General features: G+C 38.7%; 1 protein-coding gene across 2 annotated transcripts in view; it reads left to right on the top strand.

Annotated features, from left to right (window-relative positions):
* Positions 1 to 17,041, top strand: part of ARID5B (AT-rich interaction domain 5B) — a 261,942-nt gene that overhangs the window by 92,929 nt on the left and 151,972 nt on the right. For both annotated transcript variants that reach the window (XM_075841143.1, XM_075841142.1), the window contains exon 4: positions 8,775 to 9,005. In XM_075841143.1, the coding sequence (XP_075697258.1) occupies positions 8,775 to 9,005 (231 nt within the window). The remainder of the gene's footprint in view (positions 1 to 8,774; positions 9,006 to 17,041) is intronic.

Genomic DNA, 17,041 nt, shown 5'->3' with positions numbered 1-17,041 from the left:
GAACAGTTCTGCAATGTAATGAACTATATACAGGCAGCACCTCACAAACTTCAACACGGGTGGAAACTATGTCCATCAATTGTTCCCTTTAAAAACGCAACAGAAGTGCAGCATTACAGAGACAAAAAACGCATGCAGTTGACTGTATGCGGTTTTCAAATGCAACATAACCGCATCAACGACGCACCCTATGGCCTTACCCTTAGGGAACCGTCTCCAGGCACCCCCGCTAATCAGCTGTTTAAAGGAGCTGCGTCACTCCAGGAGAAAGCTGTAATACTGTGCCTCTCCGCCACGAATGTGTCGATGTTGTAGTGAACGCAATGAATGGGAAGCAGCGTTCGCAACAGTTGCGCGGCCCCTTCAAACAGCTGATCAATGGGGGTGGCGAAAGTCAGACCCCCACTGTTCAGGTGTCCTGAGGATTGGCCATCTGTTTTATTTAGCTTTTCAAACACTTTGATGTCAAACTATGTTGTTAGAGCTACTTTAAAAGGGCAACTGCTTAAATAGAAATCATGAGGCCTCGTGCACACGACCATGTTTGATCGGTGATATACGCGTTATGTATGATGCTAGGAGTCCCTGCCTCTCGGCGAAATACTGTCCCATACTTAAAACGTGATTACAGTACAGGAGGCAGTAATTCCTAGCATCCGTCTCCCTGAACTGTGTTTGGTAGGGGAAATGAGGCCGACATACGGTCCGTGTATCACAGACCAAACCCGGTCGTGTGTATGAACTCTTAATGCTATTGTTTAAATGTATCTTCTTGAAAATCAGGCAAATTTAAAGGAAAACTCCAGGAGAAACTGAAATCATTGGGAGAGACCAGGCAGGTAGAAGATGTGCCAAATTGATCTCATTGGTGCACTCTAGACGTCACCTCTTTTTTCGGCTTACTTTACTCCAGCATTTTGCACCCAAAATGTAGCACATGCCATCAATAAATCTGGCGCATTTTAGGAGTCCACTTACCCACGTCCCCTTTTCTAGACACACTTCGAAACTCTCCTAATGAGGCGCAAAAAGTATGTAAAATACATGATACGTTTTTGGCGCAATTTAAACCATAATTTTGCCACATTTGGCTTAGAAATTCTGCCCCATTGTCCTAATATGGAATACTTCTGTCTGCCACTTGCTCCTTAGCATCTATTGTCTGCTTATTACTAGCAAATTGCTAGTTTGAAATCTTTTGAAAATAAGAACTTTAAAGGAACCTTCCAGGAATAATGTATACACTGAGTCACACCTGCAGGACCTGAAAGGGGCAGTGCAAGACTTCTATTTTTGTTCTTTGAATCTCTAAGGCAGGAATCGCATACACAGTTTTTGTGACAGTTCTTGATGCAGTTTTTTGTGCCAAAGCCAGGAGTGGATCTAAAAAGAAGGAAAAGCATAAAGTTAAGTCTTAGGCACCCTTCAAACAGGTCAGTTTTTCTGTGGAAATCTAGGCAGAAAATCCGACCCCGATACCACAGGGATTCCAGCTGAAAGTCGGCACCAAATCGTGTTTGATTTGGTGCGGACTTTTGTCCAGAATTGCCGCTGTGGACACCAAATATGGGGAGAAAAAAAGTAAACGCTTCCTCCCCAATAGCGTTTCCATAGCGATACATCGCTCTTCCCAGGAGGTCAGCACTGTCGACCTCCTGCGATGAAGTTTTCTCCCATGTGACCATTGCAGCCTGTGAATGACTGCAGCGGTCACATGGGATGAAAGGTGATCCTACGAGGCTGGCAGCACGATGACCAGATGGGGAGGAGTGACGCGTCCCTTAGGGCATGCCAGGAGCAGTGAGTATCTATGACAATTTTTGCCTCAAATTTTCAGCTTTTCTGCAGCAAAAATTGCAATAATTGTATTTTACTGTCAAATATGGAAGAAAACTTTATTCTAATATTATGATATGTAAAAAATGTTTCTGGCTTGAATCGCAGTTCAGCAAATGCAGGACTATTGTACCAATTCATTTATTTGAAAATGACTGATCACTTGTCAATTTATATAAAGCTGACGGTGTCTTGGGGCTTGTAGTTTCATTCAGTTTTGATTTGTCGGTCAGTTTTAGATATCGTAAAGAGAGCTGATGAGCCTCCTGGGCTCTTCTGACTTATTGTCTAATAGCAGCAGAATTTACCCACTGTGGAATGAAACAAAATATTATTAGAAGTAATTACAAATTCTATTAATGCTCAGTTAAATGTTTGCATGTGACAGGTATACTATGTATTTGTGTACTATGTACTATGTATACATATGTCATTTGTTTTTTTGTATAATATATATATGTATGTGTGTGTATGTATATATATATATATATATATATATATATGTGTATATGTGTGTATATATATCGTTACATAGTTAGTGCGGTTGAAAAAAGACACATGTCCATCAAGTTCAACCAAGGAATGGGAAAAGGGAAGAGAAACATTTCTACACATAGGAGATATTTTTTTGTTCTAGGAAATTATCTTTGCCTTTTTTGCAGCATCTACTGTCCCTGCTGTGACCAGCTCCTGCGGTGACTATTCCATAGATTCACAGTTCTCACAGTAAAGAAGGCTTGTCGCCTCTGCAGGTTGAACCTTTCTTTTTCCAGACGGCGGGAGTGCCCCCTTGTTTTTTGAGGGGGTTTTACATGGAACAGGATTTCACCATAATTTTTGTATGTGCCATTAATATATTTATATAAATTAATCATGTCCCCCCTTAGTCATCCCTTTTCAAGACTAAATAGGTTTAGTTCTTTTAATCTTTCCTCATAACTTAGATTCTCCATGCCCCTTAGCTTCGTTGCTCTTCTTTGTATTTTTTCCAACTCCAGGGCATCCTTTCTATGAACTGGAGCCCAGAACTGGACTGCATATTCTAGATGAGGCCTCACTAATGCTTTGTAAAGTGGTAATATTACATCCCTGTCCTGCGAGTCCATTCCTCTTTTAATACACAACAATATCTTGCTTGCCTTTGAAGCAGCTGATTGACACTGCATGCTGTTATTGAGTTTATGATTTACAAGTACACCCAGATCCTTCTCAACAAGTGAATCCGCCAGTGTAGCTCCCCCTAGGACATATGATGCATTCAGGTTGTTGGTACCCAGATACATAACTTTACATTTATCTACATTAAACCTCATTTGCCAAGTGGACGCCCAAACACTTAGTGTGTTTTAAATCAGCTTGCAATTTACGAACATCTTCTATAGACTGAACATTACTACATAGCTTGTTGTCATCTGCAAAAATAGAAATAGTGCTATTAATCCCATCCTCTATATCATTAATAAATAAGTTGAATAATATAGTCTAGGGAGTAACCCATCTGGTCCCGGGGCCTTGTGTACATTTATTTTATTTAAGTTAGCTTGGTCCATATCTACATTCAGCCAGTTCAGTATATCAACTGATATATTAACAACACCGGCACCGGCTACATCAGTTGCTCTTACATTAAATCTCGTTTCCATTGACCTCAATGATGAAAAACAAAAAAAAATTATAGTTATGAGGGATCGCATGAATACTGATGCTAACTGAGGCTCTTTGAGATCAGTTTGAGTCCTAAAGAATTTTTTTTTTTTTAAAACATAATCCAAATAAAGGAACAACATACTGTAAAAATGTGAACCTGGTCTAAAGCCCCAATAACATTACGTTTTTAACCTATGTTTAGCGTATATGCTGGAAAAACAGTGGCATCCATTGCCCATAGACTATTATGGGATACATTTAACTGATACATTATGAATCTCAAGTCCTTTTCATTACGTATTCATTAAACAGATGCCATAATAGCCTATGGGAGACGGATGACTAACAGGCATCCGTCACCCATACGCTATTATGGCATCCGTTTAACATATCCGTCATTATAAGCTATTCAAGGGTTTATGACGTATATGTTTTAATGGATGCCAGTGACATATACCATAAAGTGGCATAAGTAACTCATAGGCCCCCATGTTAATATCGTGCAATATGTTTTTTATGGGATCCCATTGTATGGAATAACTTTGTTTGATACGCTACTTCATAACTTAGAAAAAAAAGGTAGCACAACAGAGACCAATTTTTCGGCCCCTGTCGCACTAATGGAGCCCTATGGACATGTTTAACATGTATGCCAGGGGCTTTCACACTAAATGTACATCACAAACCGAAAAGTGGCAGTATCTTTCAAATCACTTTCTCAATAAACTAGATTTTTGTTTGAACATGAATTTTGGCTAAGAGTATGCCCCTGGGGTGTAACTAGTGACTATTTTCTCCATCTTTGGACGACATTGCAAAATGATATATTGTTACTATATCTGAGGAAAAACATTACTGACCTTCCAGCCACAGTTCCATTTCATTTAACAATGCTACTATTAATGTAACTACTACTTTTAAAATTGTGGTGTTAAAGATGAACTACCAAGCCGTCGATGCATGCAATTCAGGCTCCGTGTATCCTTGACAGATGCTTTAAATTTCAAAGTTCTTGGGAAGTGGTGATAGGAGGAGCGGACAGAGCGGTTGCACTGGGGCACGTTAATTGAATGCTGTGCAACTTGTTTCGTTTTGTGTATCCTTGCTCTCCAACCTGTGGCTCTTCACCTGTTACCAAACTACAACTTCCTGCATGCTCTGACAGCCTGCTGGGAGTTGTAGTGGAGACCACTGCTGTAGATTATACTGTACGTAGTACTAGACATGGCTTATAGCAGCTATACAGTATGTACGATAACATTTTTGAGGTTCAACACTTGTATTTGTTATTGCAGGTTGCTTTTAGGGTGCTACACGGAAGTGTCACTCAGGATTTGCGATCAGTAATTGGAGGGGTTTGGCTTTTGTCTTTAGGGTTTTGGACTTACGTTTTTATGCTGTGTATAGAATGTATTTTTATATACATATCATGTCGCTAGTGGTCTTCGTTGTATTAGAAAAAAACTATTGATAAAACTATACATCTAAAATCCATTTACTATTTCATATAATAGACCTTTTATGAACCACTTGTTTAATAAATAGGAAACTGTTTATAAGCCGCAGTTTGGCAAATAATGAATAAATCATTGATTACATTCAGGACAGTCTAAATATATATCCTCTGAACACTGTACTGTTCTGTACATTTACGTCATGTTTTATTTCAGATTGTTGGATTGTTACTAGGAATTCTGGAAAAAAGAACATTCTGTTTTCAAGAATGAGCAATGTTTTTCAACCTCTTCAAACATTAAATGGCATTGCCAAGATGCAAAGTGAAATAAAAGACATTACTTCATTTCTTTCTGTTACCAGCATTCACGGCAAACTACTTACAAAATCTCAATTGACTTTGATCTGGAAAACAAATTATATTTACACTTTTGTATTCGCCTCTGACGCCTTCCCTCTCTATTCTTTATTCAACTTTACAAAATAAGTTTTTAGTTTTTTTTAGGGGCATTATATGGCTACATGACGGACTTTCAATAACAATATGGGGCGTATATAACGAACTACAGAGAAATCTTTCAGAAAAGTGATGCATTCTCTAAAATGTCATGTCTTTGATCTTGTTTTGATAAAGTCTCCTGGGGCTGTCTGACAACATGTAGTCAAAGGAGTCATCCCTTTGTACACCCCACTGTCTCTGCTCTTCAAGTGCTTTAGTAAATAGAGGTTTCCTTACTTCTATCCTTTGCTGGGTTAGAGATGAGCGAATATTTTCTACGCCAATAAAATTTGTTACGAATTTCCCAAATGTTTCTTGATTTTAGCGGATCCGAAGGATTCGTCCCGCACAAATCGCTTAAAATGAAGGCTGCCATGTTACAGATCAGAAGAATACAAGAGAAGGATCACATGACCTCAGTCGGCGGCCTGGCAGGCTCCCCCAAAATGCCATACAGGCAGCACTCCCTCTAGCACAGCCAATTATAAGGGATATAGGTGTGAGTCACCGATGAGTGGATGACAGTCGTATAAGTCATAGCCACAATAAACAGCCCAATGCGGAAATGTGAGTGAGAGATAGTAAAAGAACAAATCTAGATAGATAGTGGATTAATGTCAGTGAGTGTGTTTCATAGTGAGAAAAAGAGTAGATAGTTAGATGTACAATAATTTGATAGAGAGATATAGATTTTAGATAGAGATTCTAGTCAGTCAATGTCAGTGCGTTAGTTAGACAGGCACAGGCAGCCATTGCTGTAAGTAAGTGCTGCTGCAGCTATACAATACTTAGATTAATTTGTAATTTACAAATCTTGAATAATGTTAATCCCGGTGCTGATAGCATGCCGTTGCCTTATGAAACCAGCGTGACGTTACGTATTGTTTTGCATATATCTAATAGTGCTACAAAAATTAGACGTATTATTCTGCAGCAATCATTTAAACGGCGCCGTTATACATCAGTCTTTGTCCAAGTTACAGTACTTTCTCAAACCGATTTTAAATTTAAATCCTGGTGCTGATAGTGTTCCGCTGCCTGCTGATACAGATGTCATGGACTTGACGTCACTCAGTGTTTTGCATATATCTAATTGATAATAATAGAGCCAACCGTTTTTCAAATTTTAAAAGCATAAAAAATTCAAACAGTACATTGTGTTTTTAAACAGGTTGTTTGTTCACACTGGCTACCATCCATTTATCCATAGTCATATATGTGACTGTCACTTTAACATTATTAAGGCTTCGTTCACATCTGCACCATGGTCCTGTTCCGTCTGAGCTTTCTGTCGGAACAGTACACTGACTGACACAAATGAAAACCAAAGGTTTCCATTTCCATCACCTTTGATTTCAATGGTGACGGATCCGGTGCTAATGGTTTCCATTTGTCTCAGTTGTGCAAGGGTTCCGTCATTTTGACGGAATTAATAGCGTAGTCGACCTGTGGTTTCCGTTTGTGTTAGTCAGGGCTGCATTCTGACGGAAAGCTCAGACGGAACGAAGCCCTGGCGCAGATGTGAACGAAGCCTTATGCTGTCTTGGCGTTAAAGAGCTTGAAAGTGATTTGGATATAGTCCTAAAAGACCTAATCTCTAGCTGGGATCACTCTAAGGGAATTAACTTGTATGTTATTATCTGAACATCTTCCTTTTTCCTTTCTTTCAAATTTCACATGACTCCACTCGCTCGCTGTATATGGCAGGCTGTATTCTGCGCATGAGCTGCTTAGAAAGACCGTTGTTTATAACAACACTTCTGATTACTACATGAATAGTCACACCCAGCGATGATGATAGAAGGTGCATAAAAATGTTTCAGTCCATGTAAGGTTCTTACAAAAGTGAAAGAACAAAAAAAAAGCGGTGCAACTAAAACGACTGAAACGGACGATTATATAACATTTTATGAAAACTTGACAGTGAGTCTGAATACTTGTGTGCAATAACTGTGGGCTGCCTTTCTATTTATCCTTTATCTTGCCTTCAATTTCAGGGACATGAAGTGACTGATGACTGTTTCCTGTCAGCCATATTAGCTCTCATAGGGCTAATTACTTGGTCAGCGCTCACTGGCAGCATATGACAGTTAATCTGCCCATACACATTACATTAAGGTCAGAGAATCCCAACAATTTTGCCAGCATATGCCGATGATCTAATGTGTATGGGGTTCTCCTGGCTGTCCCTTGAGCAGATGTTAGGATGAGCACGGGGATGTCAGAAGTGTCTGTCAGTGGTTTGTTTTGCTCTCCCCTATTGATTAAACATGCATGCTCAGCTGATTAGTCGACAGCTATCTAATGTGTATGGCCAGCGTTGGGGAAACCTTCCACCTCTCTCGCGGACTGATAGCATACTTGTCTGTACAGAGTGAAAGATGATCTTTTATCGGACACTAAATGTTTGTCAGTCAAAGATTGACTGGCCATAACATTCATATCCACCTTGGGTTTCAATAGAAATAAACACATAGGATTTTTAACAAGGAGATTACTGAGACACAAACCCTGAGAAGTTTTTACCTAAATCTCCGGAAGTGAACATTATGTGTGATCTAATGTGCAGGAATGTCTTATTTAACAAGGAAGACACACATAATTTTACAGTGTCGTGAACAGGTGGCTCGAACAACCAGAGTCATTGATGGGAATAGAGTAATGTCATCCCTTATATTTAGCAAATATGTAAAAGATGTTGTAACTTCAGAAAGTACACTTGATAAGCATGTGATTCACAATAGAGTATAATAGTTGATGCATGACTAGTACAGCGGTTTTTTTTTTCTTGGGAGACGTTGCCAAAATATCATTGCTACTGTACAGTATGAGTGGTCGGGTTGTATCCTTTGAACATGAAGATGTTGCCTATTATATGCAATGACTGCTACTAGTATTGAATAATAAAATACAAATTTATGGTGCTGGAGTCGATAAGGTTTGATGGATCCAACATTTATTGCTTAGATCGGTTAGATTATTTAGATGTGGCAGTCACACCCAGATTACAATCCAGATTTGAGTTATGTAGGAGGATGATGATGACTTTGATTAGTGGTAGTACTAGGAGTAGAATGTGAGCGCAATAATGCATTTCCAATCTGACTTGGTTTCTAAAGATAAATTCTTACGCAGAATTTGTTTGCGTAATCCTAGAGAGTGCTGACAACATAGCGACTCAGATTCTGGAGTGGTGATGATGTTTTTGTATGCACAGTGTTTTTGGTAATTGACAAAAGATATAGGTTTCTAATAAACAATATTTGTAGAAAAAATGTTATATGTGAATTTCTAATCATTCAATTATCTAACATTATTTATGTCCTTTTTATTGCAGGAGAAGATGAAAATGAGGGCAACGTGATGGTTTTGAGTTACCCCCAATATTGCCGATATCGTTCCATTTTGAAACGTATCCAGGCCAAACCTTCCTCTGTCTTGGCTGATCAGTTTGTTCAAGCACTAGGTGGAATTCCCATCATCAACAAGAACACAAAGATCCTTTACTGTCGGGACACTTTTGACCACCCCACCCTTATAGATAATGAAAGTATATGTGATGAATTTGGTAAGTCACCTTACAATAAATCACATGTGGTATACTGTATACTTAGAAGATCTCCTGTACTGTGGTTGCTATTGGTGTTCAGTAATATTAATTAAAGTCATGGTGATATAGGGGCGGTAAAAGTTATATGTTGTTTTAAGACTAAAAGTCTTATTTTATGTAAATGTTTTTGATCATGATCAAACAATAGAAGATTTGTGAACTCTTTCAGCATAAAAGGCAATCCTAGTCCTTATAGTAAATGCTTATGGAGTTGGCTTGTATAGCTGACCACAACTGTGGATCTTTTGTGTGTCATGTTTTTAGGATTTTACAATGCCTATGTAGGATAATTTTGCATGTCTTTTCGCCCACTGAATATTGTATGCCTATACCCTTGTGAGGTTTCAGTACCCACCAGAAGAATGGCATTCACATAAGTGGCCAACCTGCAGCACCTACCTGAATTACAAGGGCAGTTTTGGTTTTTTATAATACTGTTCATTGCTTGAAACAAACTTTGGGACAGGTTTACTAACTTTTAGACAGTGTAGACCAGGCAATCAGAATATGCGGTCAATTATTTACAGTGGTGTACGCTGTATGATAAATTTGGTGCATCTAGCTGGACTTGCTAGACGCTTTTCTCCCCCTTATACCACTTTTGAGTTGGCTTAATATGTGACAGAATCTTAAGCCAGATCTTTGGCTCAATTCAGAGCATTTAATACACTCCGCCTTTTCATTACCCCCACTTTTTTTTTTTACGTGAAATGTGTCAAATTGTGCCAAAATGCACTTAATTGTTGAACTTAAATATAGAAATATAAGCAAAAAAAACATTGGTAAAGCTGCCCTATTCCTTCTCTGGGATAAAGGCATCTAAAGTCACAATATGGTTAGAACTGGTTGACAAAATTTAGTTCATTCATTTTTCTATTAATGTTCATTTTTACACAGTGTTTATCACAGTGTTTCCCAACCAGGGTTCCCTGGAGCCTGGTCTGGGGCTCCTAAGAACACAGCAGTAAGGGTATGTGCACACGTAGTGTTTTCAGGCGTATTTTGGGGCGTTTACGCCTCAAAACACGCCTGAAAATACGGAAGCAGAATGCCTACAAACATCTGCCCATTAATTTCAATGGGAAATACGGCGTTCTGTTCCGACGGGGCATTTTTTTTACGCCTCATTTTCAAAAAACAGCACGTAAAAAGAAGCCTGCAAAAATGAAGTGCAGTTTTTCATTGACTCTATAGAAAAACAGCTCCAAAAACGGCCGTGAAAAACGCGAGTGGCTTAAAAAACGGCTGAAAATACAGCTCCGTCTTTTCAGACATATTTGCTTTTGTGTGTGCACATACCCTTGGGCCCCATGCACATGAATGTATTTTTGCGGCCGCAATTCACCCGCAAATCTGCGGGTAAATTGCGGCCCCATTCATTTCAATAAGCCCATGCACACGACCATGGAAACCATGCATGGCCCAGGAGCCTGGACCGCAAAAAGAACGGACATGTCTTATTAAGACCGTGTTTTGCGGTCCAGGCTCATAGAAATTAATGCACGCGGCCATGTGCACGGCCCGCGATTTTCAGGCGGCTCGCGTTTGACACTCCGCGGCCATCCAAGCCGCAAATCACGGCCGTGCACACCACTACGGTCGTGTGCATGAGGCCTAAGACTTGTTATATTTGCAGTCAAAATGGCAAACTGATTTCAACCTGCAAAAATGCTTGACAAAGCATGCAAAAAATCTCAGCCGAAATTTAGCGCTAGTCAAGAATCATAGTGTTTCCCCCACCTCTACACCAAGCTTTCTTTTAGGTAGAAATTAGGGTTTCTCCAGGATTAAAAAAAATAGTTCTGGGTTTCTGCCATGGTAATAAGACAATATGCTCAAAGCAAGGGCAGACAAACTATACTGCCCCCTTAGGGTATGTTCACACGAGGTCATTACGTCCGTAATTCACGGACGTATTTCGGCCGCAAGTACCGGACCGAACACAGTGCAGGGAGCTGGGCTCCTAGCATCATAGTTATGTACGACACTAGGAGTCCCTGCCTCGCTGCCGGACAACTGACCCGTACTGAAAACATGATTACAGTACAGGACAGTTGTCTGGCAGCGAGGCAGGGACTCAGCATCGTACATAACTATGATGCTAGGAGCCCGGCTCCCTGCAGTGTGTTCGGTCCGGGACTTGCGGCCGAAATACGTCCGTCAATTACGGACGTAATGACCTCGTGTGAACATACCCTGAAAAGCATCTAGCAGCTACTCCTACAGTCTATTAGATTGCATTTAAGGGACTAAACTAATAATTTTTTTAGGTCACAATTACCGGTAGATATAAGTGGGTGTTCTATGATGAACTATTAAAGGTCAAAGGGCCCATATTCTGTTTTGTACGGGGGCCCTGGTCTGTGTCCATCCCTGGCACAAAGCTATTCTGATGATTCTATTTTTAATAGTTAGTATAGATCTAGAATAGGCCTGAGGATTAAGCCTGTAGGGTTATACAATGCCTTGATCATCTGTAGATGAGGAATGGTTTAAATATCTTTATCAGCACCTGGTTCCACAAAAACTTTATTAGCTGTGTAAACAATGCATAAGAATTAAAAAAAATTTCCTTGTTTTCTCGATGTCTCGTACAGTAACAGCGTTCCATATAATCCATCTTTTTCCAATAAATTTGAACACATGCTCAATGTAAGAATACAATCTGAACATATTGATTCCCCTGAGCATGAGCTAGTACATCATGCCCTTGCATAGCTGAAACACGATTATATCTAGCATGCTAATTCTCAAAATAATTAGTGAAGGCATCATGTATGAATGCCAAATGATATTATTAAAGCTATTTATAGATTTTTTTTTTACAGCTATATTACCTGTGATTAAAATATGATGGGATTTTGTGTTTTATAAATCTCATAGGTATCCTCATAATGAATTATAAAACTATATTGTATATTATTACTATTTAACATAGTCTGCAAAACTTACTTTCCAGTTATTATTCTCAGCTGCTTCTTTATAATGTTTGCTAATTAGTTTAATGTGCTAGATTTTTGCCTGATTCCTGTTTGATTAAATACTGTGTGTAAGCAAAATTGTGATTAAATATTTTTGTTTGTTATTATAGTCCTCATAATTATCTAGCACTGTGCTGTAAATGTGATGGGCCTATGTATATTTATAGTCTTTTAAAATGGGGGCATATACGTGCTATATATCTCTGAGAAATTTGAGACTTTTATTATGACATGATGATGTAAATATAAATGTCATGTTATAATATAGCTATATAGAAAATAATATAATGTGGTCCTGTGCAATATATTCCTTAGAGCTCATGCACACGACCGTGGTTTTCTTCAGTGTCCTATCTGGTTTTTTTGCGGATAGCACACTGGACCATTCATTTTCATGGGGCAATACAAACATTCTTTTTTTTTTTTGGGCAGATCCCCAAAATTATAGAATATGTCCTACTCTTGTCCATGTTTGCGGTTAGTCTCACCCATTCTATTGTATGTGTCCGCAATAAAAAAGGACAGCACGCAGAAGTCACTGGGATCCGTTTTTTTACCATCTGCTGTTCAGTAACGGTCCTGTGCATGTTGCCTTACACATTAGATACATATGTGTGACAGCGGTTACAATGGCCTCAGGTTACAGTGTTTTTAACACACTAGCCTTTTTGGGACAGTCGTAACGCAAAAACACATTCACGTCTGTGGCTCATGTGATAATTTTTTTTACGCTTTTTTTGTTATCTTATTTTAGACAGATATTTTGGGGGATTCCGAACCAATTACTAGTTTTCCTTATAGTTATGATCTCAAGTTACAGTAATCATCCTGGGATGAATTAATATCGCAGCTTGAGAGAGGTGCATGCATGCGTGTATGTATGTAAATGTGTTTGTGTATGTTTCATCTTATTTTGTTACTAGCACTTGGAATATTGCAACTATATTTATTACAATAGTTATTTCACAATATTTGTGAAGCACCTTCCTTAGTTTATGCTTCCTGTGACATTTAGTAAGTAAATGAGAATGTAATTTATTTCATAACGTTGTCAAGCATAGCTGTCGCATAAGGTCTAGGCCAACGCTAACAAATGTAAAGATCAGAGGGATTAGGAAAAAACTGTTGTATTCCGTTATTATTTTAGTACTCTTTTATAACTTTTTTGTATGTTTGGATTTCTTTGGCCATACTCGCTCTGCCTCAGTGCACAATATGGGCTGTTCGCTTATAATTGTGCATGTATAGGTACAAAATGATCCTGTTCACAATTTTCCTATAAGCCGTTATGGTGTTCAGTCATCCAAGAGTGAGAATGGATACATCCCAGACTATAGCAACCCACATCTAATGCTGTAGTTCTGGATGACGCATTTTGTCCATATGACCTATTGGGGCGTATGGATGTCATAGAGAGAGGCCTACTACTTGGGACACCCCTCCTTGAAACCAGAATAGAAAACACTCTATGCTAGCAATATTTAAACCTCTATATATTCATAGCGACAACCAATATTAATACGTTTGTTTTTACTCGGCTTTTGTAGACCCTTGAATGACAAATCTGCTTCGTTATGAAACATCCCACTTTCTCATATTGCAGCAGAAATAGGTTTTCCTATACTCCTGAAATGCATATCTGTCTGATAACAACCCCTATAGTAACAATGGGGGCGAGTCGGGCCGTTTTTTTTCAGCGAATTCCGACGCAGTTTCCCCGTCACAATCAGCGCCCGAAAACTTTGGGTGAACTGAGCCTTAACCCCTTAGTGACCACCAATACGCCTTTTCATGGCGGTCACTAAGGGGCCTTAGGCTAGGCCGCCGCCTTTTCACGACGGCCCAGTCTAAGTCCTGCACGGGTGTCCCGTGCATGCTGGAGCCAGGGCTCAGCTGTCTGATGACAGTTGAGCTCCTGCACCAATGCCCGCGATCGAAGTTTACTTAGATCGCGGCCGTTTTAACCCGTTAAATGCCGCCGTCAATAGCGACCGCGGCATTTAACTTGTTTACAGAGGGAGTGAGCTCCCTCTGTCACCCATCGGTGGTCTGCAAATGCAATCGCGGGTCTCCGATGGGGTGTGATGGCAGCCGGGGGCTTGATCAAGGCCCCCAGTTCTGCCCTGGGCATATGTCTATTAGGAAGAACGTCCTAATAGATTGCCTGTCAGATTTACACTGACCTGCAATAATGCTCTGGTATACTAAGTTATACCAAAGAATTATAGCAGCGATCTGAAGATTGCATAGTAAAGTCCCCTAGTGGGTTTAAAAAAATAAGTAAATAAGTAATTAATGTGAAATAGAAAAAGAAATCCATTTTTTTCCATAAAAAGTGGTTTTATTTAGTAAAAGTGTAAAAAAATAAATAAAAGTACACACATATGGTATCACCGCGACCGTAATGACTCCATTAATAAAGTTAATATGTAATTTAAACCTCAAGGTGAACACCGTAAAAAAAAACCTGCAAAAAAACAATGGTGAAATTGCAATTTTTTTCCATTGCCCCCCAAAAAATTCCTAATAAAAATGAATCAATAAGTCCGATGTACCCCAAAACAGTACCAATAAAAACTACGTCTCGTCCCGCAAAAACCAGCCCAAAAAATCACTATATTGACGGAAAAAGAAACGAGACAATGCAAAAACAAATAATTTTAGTTCAAAAGTGGTTTTATTGTGTAAAAATCATAAAACATAAAAAAACTCTACATATGTGGTATCGCCGTAATCGTACCGACCCATAGAATAAAGGTAATGTGTTATTTACACCGTACAGTGAACGGCGTCAATTTAAAACGCATGGAACAATGGTTTGAATTTCAGGGTTTTTTTCTAATCCCCCCCTAAAAAAAATTAACAAAAGTTAATTAAAAAATTATATGTACCCTAAAATTGTGCCATTAAAAAGTACAACTAATCCCGCAAAAAACAAGTCCTCATACAGCTATGTAGACGGAAAAATAAAAAAGTTATAGCTCTTTGAATGCGACTATAGAAAAATGAACAAAATAGCTTGGTCATTAGGGCCTAAAATAGGCTGGTCACTAAGGGGTTAAAAGGAAGACTTTCTTTTTAGAGGATTGTTAACAGTTTTGAATGAATTTATCCCCGCCTTATGCACGATCCCTTTCTTTATTTTCAGTCATCCTTCTGAAGCAATAACATGTTCTATATTCATGTAATATTAATTTCTACATTTCATTGCATGTAAAATGTGTTCCGTTATTGTTGTTCCTTTCCTAATCCATTTGTGCATGTTGTAACTCCAGCCCCGGACACATACTTTTTTTTATAGTCAAATAGGAAACATATTTACATCGTTTTTACTGGTAAGGAAATCTTATTCCACTGCCTTCACACCAATATTGCTGTTAATGGCAAAAATATTCTTTACAGTATTGTGCAATTTCTGTCTGAAGCTTTGAAATGCAAATATAAAAGTCTTCCTTTTTATTTACTGGTACATTACTTAGAATGACTGTTTCTGCATACTTTAGGCATGAATAATTCCCTTTACAAAATGACTGTTTCAAAAACCACATTTGCTTCTCATTCTGTTTCTCAACTCCCACTCATAATAATTGTCTTTTGTAGCTGTTTTTTGTCCTTGTGTTTAAGAATATTTGAGATTAAAAGACTGTAGATGGGATCACACAAAAAATAAACACATATTCTAAAATAAGTAATATAAGTAACTGAAATAATAATAATAAAATATTATTAGTTTACATCATTTTAATAGGCTGTAATGGATTCATTTGAACAAATTGTAAAAAAAAAAATAAACTTATTATTTTATACTATTATTCATTTGTATGACACATATTGCATAGTGCTTTAGGCTGGGTCAGTACCAGACTTGTATCTCAGGCAATGAATGTCTGTTGCCTTAGACTTTGCCCATCCAGTAGGCCACACCTTAACCCCTTAAGGACACAGACAATTTTGGCCTTGAGGACAGAGCAATTTTTTTACATTTCCCTCTGCATCCCGACGCTCATAACTCTTTTATTTTTTGTACGACGTAGTTGTATGAGACTTTGTTTTTTGCGGGACGAGTTGTACTTTATGTACGTACCATTTTTTTTTGCAAATACATTATCGTTTAATTTCTATACATTTTTATTTTGGCGAAAATGCCAAAAAAAAGCAGTTGCGCAGCAGTTTTAATATTTTTTTTTTTACACCATACACCGATCATCATAAATAATGTTATACATTGGTTGTACAGGTTGTTACGGTCGGGGCGATACCAAATATGTCTATACTATTTCATGTTTTGGGACGTATATTTTAAAAAGTTTATGTATTAGAAAAAATGTGTGTTTCTGTGTATTTTTGTACTTTTTATTTATTTATTTATCATTAATTTTTTTTTACATTCATTTAACTTTTTTTTTTTTAATCCCATAAAGGGATTTATCATTTTGATTTTGATTTTGTAACTGTAATGTACTGGCATAGATCTATATGCCAGTACATTAGTGGCTTTGATCGCGTCACAGTTATCTTCTGTGACGCGATCAATGTGCAGTCCCCCCTCTTTGAACGCCGTGATCTGCTTTCATCGCGGCGTTGAAAGGGTTAACAGTGGAGAGAAGATGTTTCTCTCCTCTCCGCTGTCAGAGCCGGGCTGTGGCTGTGTATTACAGCCGTTGCCCCGCTCTCGATCGCACGCAGAGACGGCTGTCACACAGGGCGAGTATGCTCGTCCTAATGCGCGAAGTGCTCGCCGCTCAGGACGAGCATACTCGTCCTGTGTCGGCAACCAGTTAAGCCATGTATTGATAGCACCTTCTGCAGCCTTTTTCTTGTCCCACCCTGGGTGTCCTCCTCTGATTCCCACAGCATCGGGAGTGTTTTATTAACATATAAATACACATTGTTTTAAAAATTTCTATTTAGCAGGCCCACTGTGCCAGTAGGTAAATCTGGCCCTGTTCCGGGTTCACAGGGTTGCAGCTTGATCTTCATGAATAGGTAACGTCTATCAGTGGTTTAAAAATA

This window comes from Rhinoderma darwinii, chromosome 11 (assembly GCF_050947455.1).
Source record: "Rhinoderma darwinii isolate aRhiDar2 chromosome 11, aRhiDar2.hap1, whole genome shotgun sequence".
NCBI classification, from domain to species: Eukaryota; Metazoa; Chordata; class Amphibia; order Anura; family Rhinodermatidae; genus Rhinoderma; species Rhinoderma darwinii.
This window is presented reverse-complemented; position numbering and strand designations above follow the sequence as displayed.